We start from the raw sequence: 21,354 nt of genomic DNA on the forward strand, positions 1-21,354 counted from the left end.
TATATATACCCACACACATATATATTGTGAAAACACACACATACCCCATCACTAAATTCATGTAGAAACTTACCACCCATATAGTGCGCCAGTACTAGAGTGTACACATCTGACTCTAAGATATAGACACACACATATGCACATGTACGGCAAGGACAGCATACACACTCAGCTACATATGTAAAAGAAGTCACATTCGTATGCACACCTCTTCAGCACCCCTGGCTCAACCAGCAGGTCTGGGTAGTGTGTGGGGCTGGCTGAAGGGCTGGCACTCACCTCTGATTGCAGAGCTGGCAGGCAAAGCAGTCAAGGTGATACACATTGTCTCGGGCCCGCATCACCATCTCGAAAGCAGGGATCAGCTTGCTGCAGGCAGCACAGTTTCCTGTGGTGCCAAAAAGCCTGCCAGGGGAAGGGCACAGAGGATGTAAGAGCCTGCCAAGGAGCTGCCTCCACCCAGAGGCTAGCCTGTTCCCTAGCTTGTTCCCTAGCTCGTGGGATAGCAAGTAGGGCTAGTCAAGAACTAACTAGATCCTACCAGGTTGATCATCTCCCTCCCCAGGGAGGCTATGTAACTGAGAGTCAGGTGTAGATGTCATCACTCTACACCCATTTCGGGTTTCCACCAGAGTCCCTAGAGCACCAGGACGGCCCCTTAGCAAAGGCTCCAGACCCACATAAGCCTAAATGTCAGAGCAGTCTGCCTGGTGTGGGCTGTGTATCCTCATGCAGTCACTTGGAGGCACCCAGAGCGCCGGTTATCTCAATGTCAAAAACCAAACTGCATCCCTCACGGGACAACACACTTAGAAATACCTAACCTTAACCCTAACTGAACCTGTGGCTCAGGGACAGGCTAAGAGCTTACAAAAAAAAAATCACCTAATCTGATCCCAAGGCAGCCCTGTGAGGTCAACACTTATATCATCCCCATTCAAGAAAAGAATGAGTCACAGAGAGATAAACAACTCACCAGGGGCACATGCCTGGCTCCTCTGAGAGAGTGATCTATGCCACTGATGAGGCTCCTTGCTTTTAAAATTGCAGTGCTTTCTGGGGCTGCAGCTCAGTTGGTAGAGTATTTGCCTAGCATGCAAGAAGCTCTGGGTACATGAGCACCCATGTGGTTGTCCTTGTCTATAACCCTAGCCCTCAGGAGGTAGCGTCAGGAGGAATAGGAATTGAAGACAATCTGCGTCTACATGGGGAGTTCGAGGCCAGCCTCGAACTAGCTGACATGTCTCAAAAAGAGATAAAATTACAGTGTTTTATGAAATTGTACTTTGCCATAATCTCACTGTGCCACCCCGACTATGCCTCCTTTTCCGTCTTGGAATCTCAGCTTATCTTTTTGAAAATGAAGCTGCCAGGACAACACAGCCTGCCTAAAGATGCTTCTCACCCAGAACTGATCCCCCAAAACAAGCTCCTGGGGGACCTGACACAATGGTCTCTTTGAGAGGGTATCCCTCCTCTCAGCTGCTGGCTACAAAGCTCCAGGGACCGGAGCACAGGAAGTTCACTCCCTCCCCATTCATGGCAGTTCTTGGCTGGGTGCTCTAATGGTCTGAGCTGATCAAGCTCCTCCTTGCTTCCTTTCTGCTGAGCAAGCTCCAAAAAAGATGCAAGTGGGCTGAGAGGTGGGTGGTGGGGGCCTCTAATCCCCGATTTGTCCGATTTGTCTGATGCAGGCTCAGACACCTGCAGACCAGCTTGGCTCCATTATTCATTGGCCTGAGCTGCCTGGTGACTCAGATAAAGGCAGACAAAGGCTGGGCCACAGCATCTGCCTGCCAAGGGGGGGCTTTTTCTGCCACCAGCAGTTGTTGTAAAGGCTCAGGCTCTGGGCAGCCACCCCTCCCTAACCTAGTGGCCTACCTGGCTCCAGAAGTCATTCATTACCTCTACCAGAGCATAGGGGGAAAAAAGCTTCTGGCCCCTTTAACTGGCAGGGCCCAGAAGTGGGTGCTTGAGAGTTCCCACAAGCCCACACTGCACCAAGGTGCTCCTTCTCCCTGTCCTAATGGCGGGCCACCAGTTAGATAGTCACCTCTCCCAAGCCTGCTAATTCAACTACCCAGGTAGATGTCCCAAACCTCCAGGCACAAAAAGCCCCTTTCCATGTCCTTGAGGGTTGGCTTTCCAAGAGCATCCTTAACCCTTCCTCCCAGCCTCAGTTTCTCTCTCCAACCTAGAAGTACTAAATACCATCACTTCAAAAGAAAAAAAGAAAATCTGTTGCTAAAGCTAAAGGCAACAGTAGAAAGGAAAAACCAAGACAGGTAAATCTCAGGGTCTCTGGGGGAGGGGGTAGTTTCCAGATAGCCCTGCCCCCCCCTCCAACTTGTCCTGACTTGAGCAGAAGTCCCACCAGCTCTCACCCCCATCCTGCTAATTAATGCAATGGGCCTTTCTTCCCCACAAGGCCGCCCAGCCACCATCCAGCAGCTAGTGACAGAGCCAAATGCAGGTGCTGGGTCTCAGCCAAGGCCCCTGCTTCATGGCCTCCTTCCAGCCTTGCTGATGTCATAAATGGCCTAAGGGAGGGTTAATTGGGGAAGGCAGCCCCAGGGGATGAGATCCAGGGTGTGGGGGAGAGGCAGAGCTCTGAAGAATGCAAGGTGGGCTATAGGGGGGATTAAATGGAGAAAGGTTCAAAGCCGAAGGCTCCGGGCTCGTTCAAACCCAGATCTTTAAAAAGCATTGGCAGTCCTTGTCCTAGAGTATGGCTCCCTGCCAACCAAGGCAAATGAGAGCCTAGTCCCAGTGCACCTGGAGAGGAGGACTCCAGGGAGAGGTGGGCAGGAGACTCCACTGGGAGGAGGAAGGCCCAGGCAAGTCTAGACGACCTCATCTGCTCCTCCAGGCCCCTCTGAAATGTCCCCTCCTGGATGCCCATAGGAGATGGATGAGGCTGAAGCCAGGCTGGTACCCATGTGTCCAACACCTTACTAGTGCCTGAGTAGATACTGTGGGGTCAAGTCCAAGGAGCTGAAGACAGAACCCTGCTCTCGGGTGGCTCACAGGGCTGAAACTCGGCAGTGAAGAAAAAGCAGTCACACAATTGTGCACACAAGGCTGCCTGGTTTAAAGCTTGCGGCCAAGTTGCACCAGGCTAGAAGGATGGGAGCCGGTCAAGTAGGGAGAGGCAGCAGAACCCACCTCAGGTAGTCCCGCCGGCACAGGATGAGGTTGGCCTTGGTGTAGAGAGTGGAGCCCACCTCGCCCAGGCGACAGTCACAGCAGGCACACTTGAGGCAATCCTCATGCCAGTACTTGTCCAGTGCCTTCAGCAGGTACCGGTCCTTGATCTTGCGGTTGCAGCCTGCGCAGCCCTTCTGCTTCCCCTTAGGTTGGACGGAGAGCATCGGCACACCTGTGGTGGGAAAACCAAACAGATGGGCCTGGGACTGCCCTGGAGCTCTGGGGCACCACCCCCTTCCAGGGCAAGTGGGCAAGTAGGTCTTTCTCTTTACTGTTTTCCCTCTACATAAAGGCTCCCAGAGCCCTCATTTTCTATTTCTTCCTCAGGCCCCAAGCCTGGCCTATTTGGCAACATGCCATAGCCTATGCCTTGGTCCTGTCAAGACCCCTCCAGAGGCCCTGCTGGGCTCTTCTTCTTCCTAGTCACTGTGCCCTGTGTGATCTGATCTGGGCAGACCCAGGTCCTCCTAACACAGCTACAGCTGGCCACCATAGGTCTAAGAACGGGGTTCACTGAGATTCCCACATCATCCTCATCCTCATCACTCTTTCTCAAAGGGAACAGTCACTGTGCGCTGTGGACAGAACAATGGTACTGGGAAGAGAGTGGGGGGCTCAGGGTGGCAGCTGGGAAGGCATGGGAGAACTCCCCTCAGGAATGCTTTGGTCAAAGGCAAACTTCCACGTGGCCTGGTCTGAGAGAAAGAGGGAGGTTCCAGAGCCTCTGAAGTCTGATCCAATCTCCCAGTTTAGCAATCTCCCTGTACCAGCCCCTTCCAGCCTGTGCAAGCTTCTCAACATACAGGAAGCAACCAGTACCAGGCAAAACTCGGTATGTAGTTGCTGAAGGCAGAGCCTGCTGGTAGGTAAGCGTGTACACTCACAGACACGCTTGTACACAGCATGATGTGCTAGTGTGGGCATGGGTGAGCACTCAGTCACACATGCCTGGTCCCTTCCCCTGGAACCACTGGGAAGGGCAGCTGGGGAGGAAACAGGGGCACACAGTGTCCAGGGGAAGGAAGACGAAAATGCTGGGTGGGTGGCACAGAAACCAAGTCTATGGCTGTACAAGGAGGGCTGCAGGAGAACAAGCCTCTTAAGAAAAGACAGGGTGGGTTAGAGGCAGTCTTTACCCATAACCCAGCCACAGCCAGCAAAGCCCACCCTTCCTAGAGAGCCCCTTCCAACAGGCCTCGAGTCTTTGCTGCCATTGGCCTTGTCCTGACCCGAAGACCTAGCCATGGTCTTTCCAGGCAGAGCATTCAGTTCCATCCCTAGGAATCCTTCCCATCCCCAGCTTTGACTCTGTGTCTCTCCGCAGGCCCAGCTGCTGATCCAGATTCCTCCCTCTCCTTTCCCTCTTCAGGAAGGAATATGTCCTCTGGCTCCAGGGGAGACCCTGCCACCTAGAGATCTTAAGATTCATAGATATCAGGTCAGAATAGCCCTCAGTGTTCCAGGCAAATGCTCTGCTCCTATAGATGCAGAAACTGAAGTTCAGGTAGAGGGATGGCTAAATCACTAAAGCGCGCTGAAGGGGATGGCGTCAGGATTTGTTCCTGTGCTCTCTCCACCCAGCTATCCCCTCTGACCTCCGCTGGAGAGGAGGACAGCCGCTAGGACAAGGAAGTCCTCCCTAGAGAAGAGAGCTCAGACCTACGACAGCACAAGACCAAGGGCCAGGTGAGGGCACAGAGGAGGAGGCCACGTAGATGCCCCTGGCAGGACGAGGTCGGCTCCCTTTTCCCTCCCTCCTTCTATCGCCATAGGACCATCTGTTGGCTGGGAAGTTCACCGCCTAATTTCCTTAATGCAGCTCTAAAGGTTAATTGGTCTGAATGAGAGAGAGTATTCAGGATGACGGCTGTCCCAGGGTCAGCCTGTGTCTCCTCTGACAGAGCCCAGATCTGCCCATGAAGCTGACCTCAGGAGAAGTTCCTTCTAAGGTCTGGCCTACAGGGAGGGATAAAGTGTAAGAAAATAAAGGAAGACCAGGGCTCTAAGGATGGGAAGACTGTCCCTTGGGGCCTGTGGAGGGGCAACCGTCCAGGAGAGCTGTTCATATAAACACTAACTCAGACCTCAGGCTAGACCCTTATAGTTTCAGTGAGAGAGCCATCCTCATTCACCTAGTATGCAGGGGTGGCAGGGGTGGGAGGTGAGGGTGAGGGTGTTGGTCCCTCTAGGGCTTTGTACTTGGGCTCTCAACTCCTGTCTCCCCAGCCCCCTCTAGCCTACCAGCCAGCCAGCCCCCTGCAGACCTCCCTGCCCCTCCTCTGCTGGCTCTGGAAGCAGAGCCTGGGGCCATGCACTTTCCATTAGGGAGATAGCAGCCCTCTGCTGAAGTCCATTTGGGATCCATTTTAGCGTTATCTAAAAATCAAATCTACATGGTAATCCTTTTAACGTACTCCCGACTTCAGGGGGAGAAAAACAGCTTTGCACTCCTTCAGGAAAGGTTTTAAAGCATTACCCAATAATTACTGCTCACCAATGAAAACACCCATCTTTAACAATGGAGACCGCTTGTGCCCACACACATGCCCAGGCACATGCTCAGGTACACAGACTAGGCCTGGCTAAATAATCAGTTCACTCAGCCCATGTGCCCCTCTCAGTCCCAGGGAATAGAGGGAATGATAGTTGAAGCGAGACAGGCTGAACTCCTGTCTCTCTGTTGCATGAAGGCGGGTAGCAGGCCTGATGAGGAAGTGGCCAGGGTGTGGGGAAAGTCTTTCAGGTGAAGTCTCCTTGCAAGTCCCCAGGGCAGTACAAACTCTGATTCCTGGGCTCTGCAGAGCTCTGACATTTACACTCAGCTCTGCAATGTGAGGCAAAGCCAGACACCTCAGTAAGGAGGTGGGGCTCACAGAGGCCATTGGTCCTTCCCCTTACCTCTCCCCTCACCCTGGAGAGAGGCCCTCTGCACAAGAAGCTGCCCGCCAACCAGGCCCACAACCTCAGCAACTCCTACCTATGCAGCCCAGCCTAGGCTGCCACTCTCCAGTGGGATGTGGGTTTCTCCAAATAGCAAAGCATGTAGGCTCAACTATGGACCAGCCAGAGTCACAGGAGATCACCCTGCCCACGCCAGCTACCCTCTGCAAGATCAGTTTTCCATCCTAGTGTGTCTACCTCACCCTGCGGCAGGTCACTGGAGGCCACACCTCAAAAATGCCCCCTACTGGACTTCACTGTTGTCCAGGATGGAGGCTGCACCTGGGGATGGCCAGACTGCACCAACTCCTGGTAGAATCTTGGTATTTCTCCATCTAGCCTTCTTTAATTCTACCCGAAGGGTGGTACTCACCACTGCTCTGGGAGAAATACCATTGTCCGGGCTATGCTTTAGGGGACAGAGTCAACAGTGGGCTCTAGGCTGGGCTCTAGGCTGCTAGGAGTGCAGACCTTGGGGAAGCAGGCCCCTCCTTTCTGACCTGCACCTGTGACAGGGAGTCATGAGGTCTTGTTCAAAGACTGTGATGGGTCAAGAAGAAGCTACGAATCTAAGGCCCAGAGCCCAGAAGCTGGAATGGGGGTAAAGGATAGCATCCACTCCATAAGGGTACTCATTTCTTTTAAACTTTTTCATCATTTTGAGCTTTACATCTTTAAAAAAATTAATCTCAATCTTGTTCTGTGTGTGCCGGTATGTAGATATGTGAGTACCAGTGACTATGGAGGCCAGAGCATTGAATCCTCTGGAGCTGGAGTTAGAAGCAGTTGTGAGCCATCAGACATGGGTGCTAGGATGTGATCTGAGATCCTCTGTAAGAGCACTGTGTGCTCATAACTGCTGAGCCATTTACGTATTTGTCTGTGTATGTGTACATACACAGAAGTGCAGTACCTGTGGAAGTCAGAGGGTGGGTATTGGGTCCCCTGAAGCTAGAGTTTCAGGCTGTTATAAGCTACCCAACACAGGTACTGGGAACTGAGTTCAGGTCATCTGCAAAAATAGTACCCATTCATAACCACTGAGACATCACTCCAGACCCTTGTTTGATTTTCATGTAGCCCACACTGACCTCAAACTCATGTCATTGAGGACAACCTTGTTCCTCCTGCCTTTGCCTCCCAAGTGCTTGGATGACAGACAGGCTTGTGCTACCATGCCCAGCTTTCTTTTCGACTTAAAATAATCTTTTTAGCTCCCAGAAAAAATGCAGTAATAGGAATAATTCCCAAGTGCCTATTTCCTGTATCCTCTTCCTTTTATTTATACTTACAACTTTTTCCCTATGAATCATCTGAGTAGATTTCAGACATTAAGTCTCTAAACCCTAGATGCTTTTGGTATATAAAATACCAATTGCTAAAATCAAGGGTAAAAACAGCCACGGCACTAGAAAATGATCATTGGAATCCTGTTTCCCAAACTACACATCCTATTGAGATTTCACCAGTACCCCCAACAACATCTTTTATAACAGTGTCACTAGGCAATAGCAGTGCACACCTTTAATACCAGCACGCAGGAGACAGAGGCAAGTGAATCTCTGAATTTGAGGCCAACTTGGTCTACAGAGCAAGTTTGAAGACTACACAGAGAAACCCTGTCTCAAAAACAAACAAACAAATGGGCAATGTCCTGGATCACTTGTCACATTCCCTCCTGTGCTTGCTAGTATTATATAGACTTGGCACAAGCTAGTGTCATGGGAGAGGAGGGAACCTGAGAAAAGGCCTCCATAAGATTTGGTCTTTGGAAAGCCTATAGGGCATTTTCTTAATTAGTGATCATTGTGGGAGGGCCCAGCCCATTGTGGGTGGAGCCATCGCTGAGCTGGGGGTCCTGGGATCTATTAAAAAAAAACAGGCTGAACAAGTCATGGGAAGCAAGCCAGTAAGCAGCACCCCTCCATGGCCTCTCCATCAGCTCCTGCCTCCAGGTTCTTGCTTTGACTTCCTGTCCTGACTTCTTTAGATGGAAGGAGAAGCAAAATAAACCCTTTCCCTCCCAAGTTGCCTTGGTCATGGTGCTCCATCCCAGTGATAGCTACCACAGCTAAGACAGTCATTCACTTGAATCTAGAGGAATTCCTACGAGTCTTGAGGCATCAGCAATTCTGAGGCAGAAAGGACATCTATTTCTAGATTATCCCTGATCTGGGTTTATCTGATACCAGTTCCTATAGACTTCATTAACCCTGGGCCTTAGTTTTCTTTTCTCTTTGTAAAATGGGTATGAAAACACATCTTGCCAGGTATAGTGGTGCATGCTTTTAACCTCAGCACTTGGGAGGCAGAGGCAGGTGGATCTCTGTGAGTTTGAGACCAGCATGCTCTACCTAGTGAGTCCCAGGATAGCCAGAAACTATTCTGAAAGAAACCAAGTAGAGAAAGAAAGTGGCGGGGTTGGGGGAGGAAAGGCAAGGGAAGGAGAGAGGAGGGGAGGGGAGGGAAGGTCTTCTCAGAGAGCAGCCATGAGTAATAAGGGAGTCTTTAAAACTAGCTGAGCCAGGCGGTCAAGTTGGATGAGTGTCGCTGGCTCAGCACACAGCAGAGTTCACCTGTCATAGCCCCCACCTCAGGGTTCTACATTGGGGATAGATACTTCCATTGCAGAGAAGCTAGTGGATATGAACTTGCCACTGTGGTCAGAGTCACACGGGCTCTGGACAGAGTTCAGTACCATCCAGAAGCTAGTCCAGTGGCCAGAACAAGCATGTCCAGGAGGAAGTCAGCCTCCAAAGTCCCAAAAGGCAGCTCCAGCAGCTAGCTGCGTGACAGAGGATAGCCATGGGGCTCAGAGGAAGGTCTCTCAGAGATTCTGAGCAGTGTTCTTGGGGCCCAGGTTCGAATAGCCCTGGTATCTCTCATAATCCCTCAATGGACCTCTGTGTTGGTTCCATAGTAGGCCAGAGAAGTAGGAGACTCACTCGTAAGCCCTGCCCAGAGCCTCATAGCACAAGGATGCCTCTTGCCTTCCAGGCTGTCCTTTCTCACCATCAGCACATTTGCCCCTGTGACAGGCAGGGACTTCAGGATGGGCAGTCTGACCTAGCACTCTAACTCACTGCTGTGTTAACTGCTACCATTACTCCCATTCTAAAAAAGTGAGGTGCGGAAAAGGTTCCCAACTTGTCTGTAAGTAGGAGACAGAGCTGGGGTTTGAACCTTGGCAGTGTGTCTCTGGAGCCCAAGCATGTGACTTAAGAGAAGTCAAGGGAGGGCTTATCGATGAGTGCTAAGCCCTCCAAGGCAGGGCTGTATCAATGAGTGCTTATTAAGGAGACTCACACAAGAGACTTCATGAAGATCGGAAGACACTGCAAAGTATGAAGATGTACTCCACCACAGGACACATGGATAGAGCACACAAGTACTCCTCCACAGGCGTGGGATCACACAGGCCTACAGGGCCACACAAGAAGGGGCTGTGTCTGTTTTATTCTCCCCACATCAATTCTGTCAGTGCCCGGCTTGGAAGTGACACGCACCAGGTGTCCAGCAACACACCTGGGAACACAGTCATGCTTGCAAGTGTGCATACCCGTGGCTGGGTCCACACACATGTTGGCGAGCTTGTGTAAATATACACCAAGGAGGCACAGGCGCACACAGACGTGGGCCGTCATACCCTACCACTCTAAAACAAACTCTGATTGGAACAAAACCTGGCGCCTTAGAGAGAGGAGGAAACAGAAGTCACGTGAATCCTGTAGCGAGCGCATGGCAGCCTCCGGGCGCTCAGCCCTGTCATCCCCTCCCACCTCGGCTGCTGAGAGTAGGGTTCAGAGGGCATCATAGATCGGGGCTCTTGTCATCTACCTGGTCCCATCCCAGATGTGGAGCTGCAGAGAAGCACCCCAGCAGAGCCTGTCTGTGCCCCTCCTAGGCATCAAACCCCTTGAATAAGGCAATTTGAAAGTGTAATCTGACTCTGCCGCATCTCTCGAAATCTCGTTTTTCTCCGAAGTAAACTATTCTGCACAGGCCCGCACAGCCTGCGAGGCGGCTTCCATTTCACACTGGTTTTTATCTCCACAATTTCTCGTCTCAGTGCACTCCTATCCCAGGCCCTGCCACATGGCAGGTGAGGCCAGAGCTAATAGCATTTCCTACTCATTTGGAATCAAAAGCCAAGGGGAACAACTGTTGGAACACATGGCCATGGTCACCCAGTCCATTCGCTCATAAGGACCTCTCTGTGAGTCTGCTTGTAGCATGGTGTTTACTAGGTCGAGGAAAGGAGGGAAACAGAGGCTCCCCTAGCCTCCAGCTCCCTCTGGGGGCAGGGAAAGTAAGGCTAGGAGGCAGAGCTGGACTAATGAAATGGGGGGTCAGCTCAGGGGAGGGACTGGCACCTCTGCAGTCAGAGAGAGGGTGGGTAGGGAGTAGGCATTTGAACACTCATAGCCTCCGCATGAATTCTAGTTCTATCATGTTTTCCGGTTTTGCCTCAGTTTACTCAGTGACTAAACGAGGAGAGACTACTTTAAATAATCATTTCGAAGATTCATTTAGATCATAGACATGAAATCCTTATAACAAAGTTTGACACAGTAGCTTAAGACAATCAGCTGTGAAAATGTATGGCTGTCTGTGCTAAGAGCCAGCAATTCTATCCCTAGGTCCTGGGGAAGAAGTAGAGCTCCAATACAGTCTGACAGAAGTGGAAGGGAAGGCTCGACTCACAGCTAAGGGCTTGTGTGTGGAAGATGGGGGGAGGAGAGGGTGTTGCTGGAAGGTTCGGGAGGGGCCCTGGCACAGTACAAGACCCTGGAAAGTCGTCCTTACAACACAGCCCCTCTTTTAATTGCCAAGCCCTGCCCCCAGTAGTCTACCCCAGAAAGAACCGCCTGGCAGTTTCCCTAGCACCTGCTGCCAGAGTTATCCCACTCAGCTGGAGGGTAATGCTCCATCCCTTCCTGAGTGCTACAGGGTCACTGTGAGCCAGTGGCCAGAAATCCCATGCAATCTGTCCCCTGACAGACCCAGGAGTGACCATCAGTGGCACAGGCACCCTATCAGGAAGCTTCCATGCTCAGCCTGTTCTGTCCCAGAACCACGATGGCACCTCCTAAGCACCAGGGGTGGGGGGGGGTGGAGGTGGAGGGGAAAAGTGAACTTTTCCTAAGCCCCATGTGGACCCTGCTGAGGAAGAAAGCTCTGGAGCATGTGGCAGGGATAGCTAAGGACAGGAGGGGCTGCTTGGGAGCTGAGTGCTGACTCCGGGCTCAGCAGAGTGGAGGCCCCTGGAGAGCAAAGTCCAGGAGTAAGAGTAGGAGGCACTTATGCAATGGGTTTTGGGGGAGGTCAACTGTCCTTAGCATCTTGCATTGGAACACCCCCCCCCCAAACCACTGTGACCTTGGTGTTTCTAGAGGTGGAAAGCGCTGCAGCCCTGGCTGGGGAAGAAAACTAGGCCCTGCGCTTCCTGGCTCATGGACAGCTTTCTTCCCACTGTAACGTCACACACCAGAAGGGATGAGGGAAGTCTCTGGGCTCCCATGCGTAAGGATACCAATCCCATTCATGAGGTTCTACCCTCAAGGGCCGTATCTCCTGTCTGCACTACTGGGGAGCCTGGGGTTTAAGCTCAGGGACTTAGAGGAGACACATATGTTCCAGGAGCTAGCAGAGAACTTTTAGACAGGCTGGGAGGAGCAAACACCAAGACTTGGGCGACTTCACGGGCTGACCCACAGACTCCCTTGGTCTTCTCTGGTCCTTAATCAGGACCTGGACACACAGGAAGCTGTACATGCTCATTGAAGTTCATTAGCTGGCACAGTACAAGTCCAGTACAGTGCAGCCTATCCCTCTCTACGACAGGAATGGGTATCTTTTTGTTTGTTTGTTTCCCTGCAGTCTCGAGCAAAGTTTAAAAGCTATAGATCTAAGCAAGGAGGTGGTGGTGGCACATGCCTTTAATCCCAGCACTTGAGAGGCAGGGACAAGTGGATCTCTGAGTTCAAGGCCAGCCTGGTCTACAAAGCAAGTTACAGCACAGCCAGGTCTACACAGAGAAACCCTGTCTTGAAAAAAACCAAACTAAACAAAAAGCAGCTAGGAGCCCTCATTACCAGCTGGTCGCTGGGCCCTTCCCCCACCTCCCTTTCATAGTACCCACACCATCACCCCAACCCCATCCACATGTCCTTAGAGGAACTCAGCATCAAACAGCACTCACGTACACACGCATGCACACATCTCCTGCTCCCCATCCTAGCTAGCTCTTCTAGCTCTTTCCATTTCCAGAGCCACCCTTTTGGTATTTTTGTTTTTTGGTTTTTTTTTTTTTTTTTTGGCCAGGGTCTCCTGTAGCCCACTGTGTAGCCAACTGGATGATGCTGAACTTGTGATCCTTCTGCTTCTACCTCCAGAGTGATGGAATTACAGGCATGTATCACCAATACCCAGCTGGGCATTGAACTCAATGCTTTATGCATGCTCATCAAACACTCTACCAACTGAAGTACAGCCCCACCCCCACTCTCACCTTTCACCATACTTTGGGCACAGGTCCCACAAGTCTACTGCTCTACAACTCATTCCTCACTCAGCAGTGAGTGAAGCTTTTCCAAATACACCAGGCTGGTCACTGCCCAGCTTGGAACCTTTCCACAGTTTTCAGTACAGTGAGCACAGCACACCTGCTTTGCATAGAGCCTGGAAGAGCTTCACGTGGTATGGCCCCTGCCTCCCCATCCCATACTGAGCTCCACCACACTCCAGATCCACCTCCTGCCCCAGGGTCTTTGCACATGCAGGCTCTTCAGTGCTTGTTGTATTCCCATCCTGGAGCTTCAATATCAACAGAGAGGACTTTTCCACCCACCACACCTTTTCCTTATTTAAACCACCCACCCTCTGCCTGTCATTTCCTTTTGAGTCTTCAATAGCAACTGGCCATTGCTTTCGTTTTCCTTTGGAAGGTGTAATTCTTGAGGTCTGTCTTCTCTACTGCTGTTCTCCTAGTACTGAACCTGACAGCATCCCTCTTCAATAAATGAATGAAGGGACTTAATGGCAGCTATCCAGATATTACTGGCAAGCATCTCTGGCCTGGAGTGGGCAGATTTATGCAGGCAGGTCCCCAGAGAGGGGGTGGGGCCTGATGGCATACCGCTGCCCCTCTGCCACATAGCCCATGACACTTGTGGCTCGGTGGTCCTAAGAAAAAGGAAGAGACAGCTATAGCAGCACTCAGCCCTGTCTACTATGAACAAGTTTTTTCTCTTGTATGTATGTATGCATGCATGCATGCATATTTGTGCTTTTAATGGGTGCCAGGGAGCAAATGTGGGTCCTCAAGCTTATTGAAGTGAATTTTTGAAAGGTAAATCCCAGGGCTCTACCCCATGATTCCTTTACACATAAATACTCTGACCTGCTCAGGATATGGCAGGCAGAGGTGCAGGGTTCATGGGTCTGTGGGAGGCCAACAGCTCAGTCCTTTCCTTTTCAGCTCTGTCCTGAACCCCTTGGCTCCTCACACAGACCTTGTCTTCCTTGCTCTTCTCTGAAGGTCCTCTGGGTGTATAAACATGACCACTTTTCCCTTGTAGCCTAGGCTGAGCCTTTACCAGCCAATGGGAAGAAAAGACCTCTGAAATTTCCTGTAGAGAATTCTAGACCCAAGCCTTTTTCTGTCTCCCAATTCCTATCCCAGGCTGCAGAAGCCAGTCCCCATGTTCTTTAGAGATGCGTTGCCTGGAGTCACACATCTGTGAGAGACCAGAGGGATGTGTCTGGAAGCTGTGTTCCGCAGACAGTGACTCAGCTACATCGTGGGCCCCTGTAAAGCCAGCATCAGCCATCTAATGAAATGGGGCTCCCAAGAGGCCTACAATCTCCACAGAGGAGGAGGAGGACCCACAACTCTCAGACGAGTCTCAATTTCACAGCATCAGGGACATGAGCACCAACTCGCTGAACCAGAAAACGAGAGTCTGGCAGGAGCTGCAGACACACCGTGAGCGTCGGGGATCAGAGATTAGGGCCCTTCAAAATCAATTCTGAATTCAAAGTTTTAAATGTGTTCTCCAGGCACAAAGAGGGGACCCTACAGTCTGGCTCAGCCTACCCAGCTGCTGGGCTCTGCTTCCTTCTTGAAGCAGCAGAGCGCAGCACCTGCTAGCTACTGTGAGATGGACACTGGAGGAAGACTAAAAACAAACAAACAAACAAACAAAAAACAAAAACAAAAAACACAGGGAACTTCTAGGTACAAGCTGCAGCAGCATAGGGCTGGGGCTTCCTGTTGACACCCCAAGGGCTGCTATAGCCCTTCTCTCTGTAGGAGTGGGAGGAACCCAAGCAGTTTAGATGGTGGGCTCTGAGGTGGGGTAGCTAGCTATGGATTCTAGACCAGCCATGGGCTCCCAAGGGGAAGATTCTTGTTCAGAATAATCTTCCCTTCTAGCAAAATAGAGGGAGAAGACCTGGAGCACAGCCCCAGGGAAGCAGGGGCCATGGGGGGGGGGCAGGTGTTGGAGGACAGCAGGGGTGGGAGGTGGAGGTGTTGGAGCACAGGCTCCAGGAAGCAGGAGGCCACTATGTGGCAGTCAGTAGAATAGACTCCTGCTAGGCAGCTACCAGCTATACCACATGGTATCTGTAGCTGGGAGCTGCCTGTTGATCCAGCTGTCTGTCATCTGTCAGGCCATGTCTGGGGGACTGTGAAGTCACCTCAATACACAGGCCAAAAAGGCCTCACCAGGAACCTGGGCAGAATAGACTATTCCAACCAAACCTTGGGGGAGGCTTCAGAGCTTCCATGAGGAAGCCCTTGGGGTCCAGATCATGAGAGTATGCTCCAGGTATCCCAGCTTGGTCCTGTGCACCAACCTGGGGCCCCTTTTCACCTCTAGTCAACCCGCAGCAGATGTCTTCTCAGGTTCTCTGTAGGGAAGCTACCCTCTCACAAGCTTCTGATCCCAGTGTTTCTGCAAACCCAGCCTCCCCCACTTCTCCTAAACCTCAGGCCCTCTTTATGCCACGGTGGTCCTAAGACATAAACCTCAGTAAACATGAAGCATTCAGCGGGGGGCAAACAGGCACGGGAGCATCGGCGTCTTGTATCCGCTTCATGGGGGACTCCTTATTTTAAAAGGAACACTGAACAGCAGCTGGGGTTCCCAGACCACATAAGGGCGATGAGGCAGGGGCCCCCTAGCTGGGGAGTGGGCTGACGGCTTCCCAAGGAAATTGCAGCGAAAGCCTGGGTAATGCTCCTTTTAGTTACAGCATAAACTGTGGCGATAAAGCGTACCTGGGGAATGTTTAGAGAAAGCACTAATGATTTCTTCCCCAGTGGTTAATAAATTCACTTCTAGATCAATTTGTTCGCGATAGAGCCCGGCGAGCGGAACCCGCGCGGCGGGCACAGCCGAGTGTGTCTTTTTCAGTATAAATGATTTATTACGATGATTAGCGGCACATAAACAATTTAAAATACAACGCTAATTAGTTTGGGGAAGAAAGGAGGGGAAAAGCCGCCCTGCCTCTCTACCCATTATGTTCTACTTCTCTAAGTATGTACTTTTTAATTAAATCCAAATGTCACAATAAATTTAAAGTGTTTTATTACAGCTCAGGCTAACTGAGGCAGTCAGGCAAGGCCCCTCCCAACCCCCCCCCCAAGGCATCAGCAGGCAGGGGTGGGGGTGAGGATCAGGGGCACCAGAGGGGCCTGCTCGCATCTTTCCTCCTGGGTGAGATCTCCACGGGCTCCCGAAAACCCCTCCAGGACTCTGGCAGCTCTGGACTGGCAAACACTAGAAACTCCCAAGTGCCTCCAACCTTCTCCTCACCTTCCCAGACAGCTGAGTAGAATCTCTTCCTTCACGCTCCATCTGAGCAGTCTAGAAGACAGTCATGTCTCCATGACAGTCCCAATTGTCCTCGACCTACTTCAACAACTTGCCCAGAGAACTTGACCTAAAGGCACTGCCTGTGTACCCCCCTCTTAGGGTGATGATCTGTGATGGGCACTTCAGCTTCTGAGGTGGGGGGAATGAAGCACAGGGGATCAGTCAGGGTTTAAGGATTCTGACATGCCTGGGTTTGAGTTGAGGCCCTACCACTGGCTAACAAGGTAGACTGGTTCTTTAGTCTCTCTGAGAACTTCAGCTTTTGCATAAGCAAAACCAGAGCAGCCATACCCAACTCACAAGGTAAAAACAATGAAAGCAATAACACCCTGTAATTCTTCACACACCCCACAAGTAGCAATTACTTTTCAAAGCCCTTGAGGTGAGCTGAAAGAGTACTAACCCTATGTCACAGACCTGAAAACTGAGGCTAGCCAGGTTACAGTGAATCCCAGAACCCAGCAAGGACCAGATGGCAGGTAACCTCACTTTTGGAAGCTTGGACAACTAGGAAATTTTTCCCATAAACAGCCCTGAGCCCTATTCGTTTAACAACAAACGTCTTAGGCTAAGGAGATAGATTAGTGGTTAAAACACTTATCACCAGAACCCACATAAAAACTGGAAACTGTTTTGCATGAATCTATAATCCCTGTCCTACTATAAGAACACAAGAGGCAGGGACAGGAGAATCTCCAGAAGTGTGTAGTCCATCCGGCCTGGTGTGCACACAAGAGGCCCTGTCGCAAATAAGATAAAAGGCAAAGACCAATTCCTCAGGTAGTCCTCTGACCTCCACACACATGACATAGTATGTATACATCTCGTCACAAGCACACATGTACACACACACCAACCACAAAACTCTGTAAGCACAGAGTTTTCATGACCCAGAAATTCTACTCCAAAGTATATGCCCAAAAGAAATGAAAATGTTGGTCTGAACAACATGTTTAACAGCCAAAGAGTAGAAATAATCCAAGCATCTATCATTTATCATTTGACAAATGGATAAGTAAAAATATATGTACACACAGTAGAATATTATTGTATAATAAAAAGGAATGGCATACTAATTATATTAGGTTTATCTTCCCAGGGCTTTGCTAAGAGAGTGTTAAATCTTAACCACTAGACCACCAGTAATGGGCTCTCTGTTGAAGCATCTATGACCTTCAAGGACTAGGTCCTATCTGCAAAGAGAGTAAACCTGTGGGGAAGGGTCCATCTTTCAGAACCTTGAACATGTTCTATGTAGGGCAGTATGACAATGTACAGTGGTATGTAAAGTGTGGCATGTGCCCTATGGGTCATCAGAGCTATATAATGACATGTGCACAATAACTAGGTCACAGTGGGGGTTGGGGAGAGATAATGCCCTTTCCTGGAGCCTGTGAACCTCACTTTGGACAAGGTTCAAATTTAGGTGAAAGTTCAAGTCTCAGGCACATGGGTAAGAGGGAAGGAGGCAGGGATGCCCTTGGATGGGCTAGTCTAAAAGGGTCAAAGTGATAAAGCATTCTGGCTAGCAGGCAGGTACCAACACACATGGTGACAGGAAAAGGTCCCCTACCCCTGAGTCTGGGCTAAGGGCTATCTCCACAAAGGCAGGCTAGCTTCCATGTCTCTCACCTGTGGAAATGGCCTCATGAAGGGGACATTACAGCTTTGGTTTATGAGAGGGATGTATGGGCCTTCATATCAACAGATATGTGCCCATTTTCTACGTATAAGCCTGGCTCCTAGGGTCTCATGAGGGGCTATCTCAGGAAACTGTACCTATAATTCTCCAGAACTCTTCTGAGGTCCTGAGGAGCTGAGGACCAAGATGTCAGAGGAAAGGTGGCCAGAGTTATGGTAGGTACTCCTGGCTTTCCAAAACCACCAACAGTTCCCCAGTCTTGAAATGTGTGCAGGGAACACTAAGGACGCTCGAGGCCCTAATTTATTTGTAAAGAAACCAAGGGTCAGAAAGCTTAAGTGGTATACCCAGGGTCACCCTGCAGCGGGCAAAAGAACAGTTCCCTGAGAGCTCACAGACAGACTGGCAGAGCAGGCATAGGACAAAAGCTGTGCTTACCACCTCCTAAGCCAGCGAACCACCTCGGCAGTAACTGGTCAGACATGCACGGAGCTGTTATTCCTTTTAAATAATTTGACAGATTCCAAATCTGCAATGTCTGGGCCCCTGACCTTGGAGGCTCTTTCTCCTCGAGGCTAGACATTAACACACCTCCTTCGTAAGCAAAGTAGACCTCTTTCCATGGCCTCCTCCGTACACACCCAGAGTGCAAGCTAGGAAGGAAACTAAAGGAAGGAACAAAGGACATTTGGGCAGAGGAGTGCAGAGCGATCGCCGCAGAGCTGAAAGAGGGTCCCTTCCTCCCACTGCAAGCCCCACTGTCTGCTTTTGGCTTCATTCCTTCCAGTCCATTCTCACAGAGTGGCCCAAGTGATCTGATAAAGCATCTTGATCCAGCCTAGAGCCCCTCAGAGGGCTCCTATTGACCTCCACATGAATCTTCAACCCTAACCAAGGCATAGCTCACAATAATGTGGTTCCATCAGTGATTAGCACTGCGGTCATACCCATGATGCTTTGAGCTCTAGTCCTGACCTCTCTGGCCACCACCTCATCCTGGGACAAATGAACCTATGATTTGCATTGACCTTCCACTCTGGACCCCCTTCACCTGTTGGCTCACTTGCCCAAATGGACTCACCAAACCCCTTCTATGAGGATCATGTTCTTGACCTCTGTATTTTCATAATAACTATACCAGTGGTGGTGGTTTTAATTAAGAAAGTAATTCTTAATAAGCTTCACTGGGTCAACTGGATTTCCTGATCAATTTTTTCTGTTCAACACTCTGAAGCTAGCCACACCCCCAATTCATCTGTACTATTTTCATCAAAATCAATTTTTTTTTAAGTGACTGCTTGGTCCATGATTGTTTTTTTTGTTTTGTTTTGTTTTGTTTTGTTGTTTTTTTTTCAGCTCATATCAAATCTTATAAATTAGAGTGTTTGTCACTGTTGAGACTTCTTTTGTGACAATTATTTCTCCCAGAAAATATTTCCAGAGCCAACTTCTGCAGAGCTAAATTTTGTCAGGAAGATTTGATTCTTCTGTCAATTTTTAGTCAATAACATATTTTACCAGGTGCAGGCTTGGTTGTTGCCAGCTTAACTCTGTGTTAATTATTTCAACCGATTTTAATTTTTTCCTGGATTCTTTTTTTTTTTTTACTTTGCATTTTCAATAATACTAATGAGATATTATTCTTGTGGGTAAGACAGCCTTGCCATGAATTTGATAAATCCCTCCTGAGATCAAAGAGCAGCATGAAGGCATCCTTGGGGCAAACAGGCAGGTGAAAACATCACACTCTATACTTGAGCCAGTGCCAGGTTGCAACCAGGTGCCCCAGGGAGCCCTGCCCCCTGCCCAATGTTCCCCAGGGTCCCGGCCCCTGCCAAGAAGAGGCCTCACAGATGGGAAATGGCTTCTGGGTAGGGGAGGTGGGTGTGCAGCTGCCTGGAAGAGGCAGCCTCCCATCAACAAGCAAAGAGCCCAACTGCCCAGTCATCCTGCCAATGTAAATGGGGATAGGACCTGCCCCAAAACATTCTACTAGGCAATGGGCCAGGATGGGGATGTTAGAGTTCTGGCTCTCAGCTCCGTGCTCCTTAGGCACATGTGGGAGTGCTCCAGTCTACAGGAGGCCTGCTCCCTCACAGCTATCTCTGCCTAGGCTGCCATTAGAGATGGGAGTTCTCAGCTAACAGCTACAGGTAGGCTGGCTCTGAAGGGACCACCTTACCCCCTCCAAGGTACTAAGAGAGAGAGGGCAGGCTCTGAGCAACCAAGTCCCACCAGACAGCTGCTCTGCAGGCCCTTAACTGATGTTAGTATATTTACTACCTAATAAAGAACAAAATTAAAAAACAAAAAAACAAAAAAACAAAAAAAACTGAAGCCTGGAAACCTCTATATCCAGAAAAAAAATGTCTAAGTGTGTATATGTGTGTGTGTGTCCATCAATTCATAACACTAGAGCAAGTCATCTTCCCCACGCTCCTGTCCTGACACACAAGGGCCTCATTCCAGCCCTGCCATTTACCCACTTTCTGGGATATGCATTTCCTACTTTGGGAGCAAAATGGAGCAGTGGAAGGAGGCTGATCAGGAGTTCGAGGCTAGCCTGGGCTATAAGAGCCCCTGGTTTCGGTTGGTTGGTTGTTTTATAGACATTGTGGCTTCCAGATAGAAGCCTCCTACAACTGGGGAAAGTGCAGGTAGGCACTGGACACCTGAGCCCTAAGGTGCAGTGGGGAAAGTGCAGGTAGGCAGTGGACACCTGAGCCCTAAGGTGCCGTGGGGAAAGTGCAGGTAGGCACTGGACACCTGAGCCCTAAGGTGCCGTGGGGAAAGTGCAGGTAGGCACTGGACACCTGAGCCCTAAGGTGCAGTGGAAGAAGCTGACTGTGGCTTTCTCCTTAGTCTCTACTAGCGGCCTTCAGGAAGCAAGCTCCCATAGCGCAGAGGCTGCTGTCCGGTGCTTGGGTCTGGGGAAGTGGACCTGTAGTCACCTGTAATGGGCAACCAGAGAGGCCTCTAGCCCAAACCGGTCATGAGCTGAATCTTTATAGGCAAACAAGAGAGCTGAAAAGGGAACACTTCCCCAGGTGGATCTGAAGAGTCTGCACCTCTGGCTGACAGACACCATCATCACCATCTCTGAACGGCTCTGAGGATCCAGTCAAACTGCCCCAGCCCCCCACCCCACCCCCGTCCCACAGAACTGAGATGACAGTGGTGTACTGTGTCAATGTGCTAACTTCCAAGCTATCTGTCACAGTGGTAACTAATCTACCACCATTCAGGCCATTGAGGAGGTCTACAGACACACTCTATCCTGCAGGCTGGCAGCTATGTATGAGCTTTCTTCAGGAGGGTAGGCCTGGCAAGCAAGCGTGGAGAGGCCAGACTTGAACCTAGTCTATCTGACTCAAAACCTGTGTGAGATCCACTTGTTTTTCAAGATAAAACAGTGGATCGAAGAGTTCAAGCATTCTCTGGCATTCCCAGGCAACGCTTCTCGTCTAACACTAGGGATGGCCATTTACTTATATATCCAAGAAAGAACGGAATTCAGGTTGGATCAGGGTGCTGGCTATAGGTCCTGGGAGTCCAGGCTAGCACTGTTCTGAATCCTCTGGAAAGCATAGGTTTCCCCACCAACACACACACACACACACACACACACACACACACACACACACACACACACATTTCAATGGAGTCACAGAGAGCCAA

At 50.4% G+C, this 21,354-nt stretch overlaps 1 protein-coding gene across 2 annotated transcripts in view; it reads right to left on the reverse strand.

Annotated features, from left to right (window-relative positions):
* Lmo1 (LIM domain only 1) overlaps window positions 1-21,354 on the reverse strand; it is a 36,053-nt gene that overhangs the window by 1,726 nt on the left and 12,973 nt on the right. For both annotated transcript variants that reach the window (XM_031387796.1, XM_031387797.1), the window contains 2 exons: window positions 3,166-3,379; window positions 280-405 (listed from right to left, as the gene is read on the reverse strand). In XM_031387796.1, the coding sequence (XP_031243656.1) occupies window positions 280-405; window positions 3,166-3,379 (340 nt within the window). The remainder of the gene's footprint in view (window positions 1-279; window positions 406-3,165; window positions 3,380-21,354) is intronic.

This window comes from Mastomys coucha, unplaced genomic scaffold, assembly GCF_008632895.1.
Source record: "Mastomys coucha isolate ucsf_1 unplaced genomic scaffold, UCSF_Mcou_1 pScaffold21, whole genome shotgun sequence".
Classification (NCBI taxonomy): domain Eukaryota; kingdom Metazoa; phylum Chordata; class Mammalia; order Rodentia; family Muridae; genus Mastomys; species Mastomys coucha.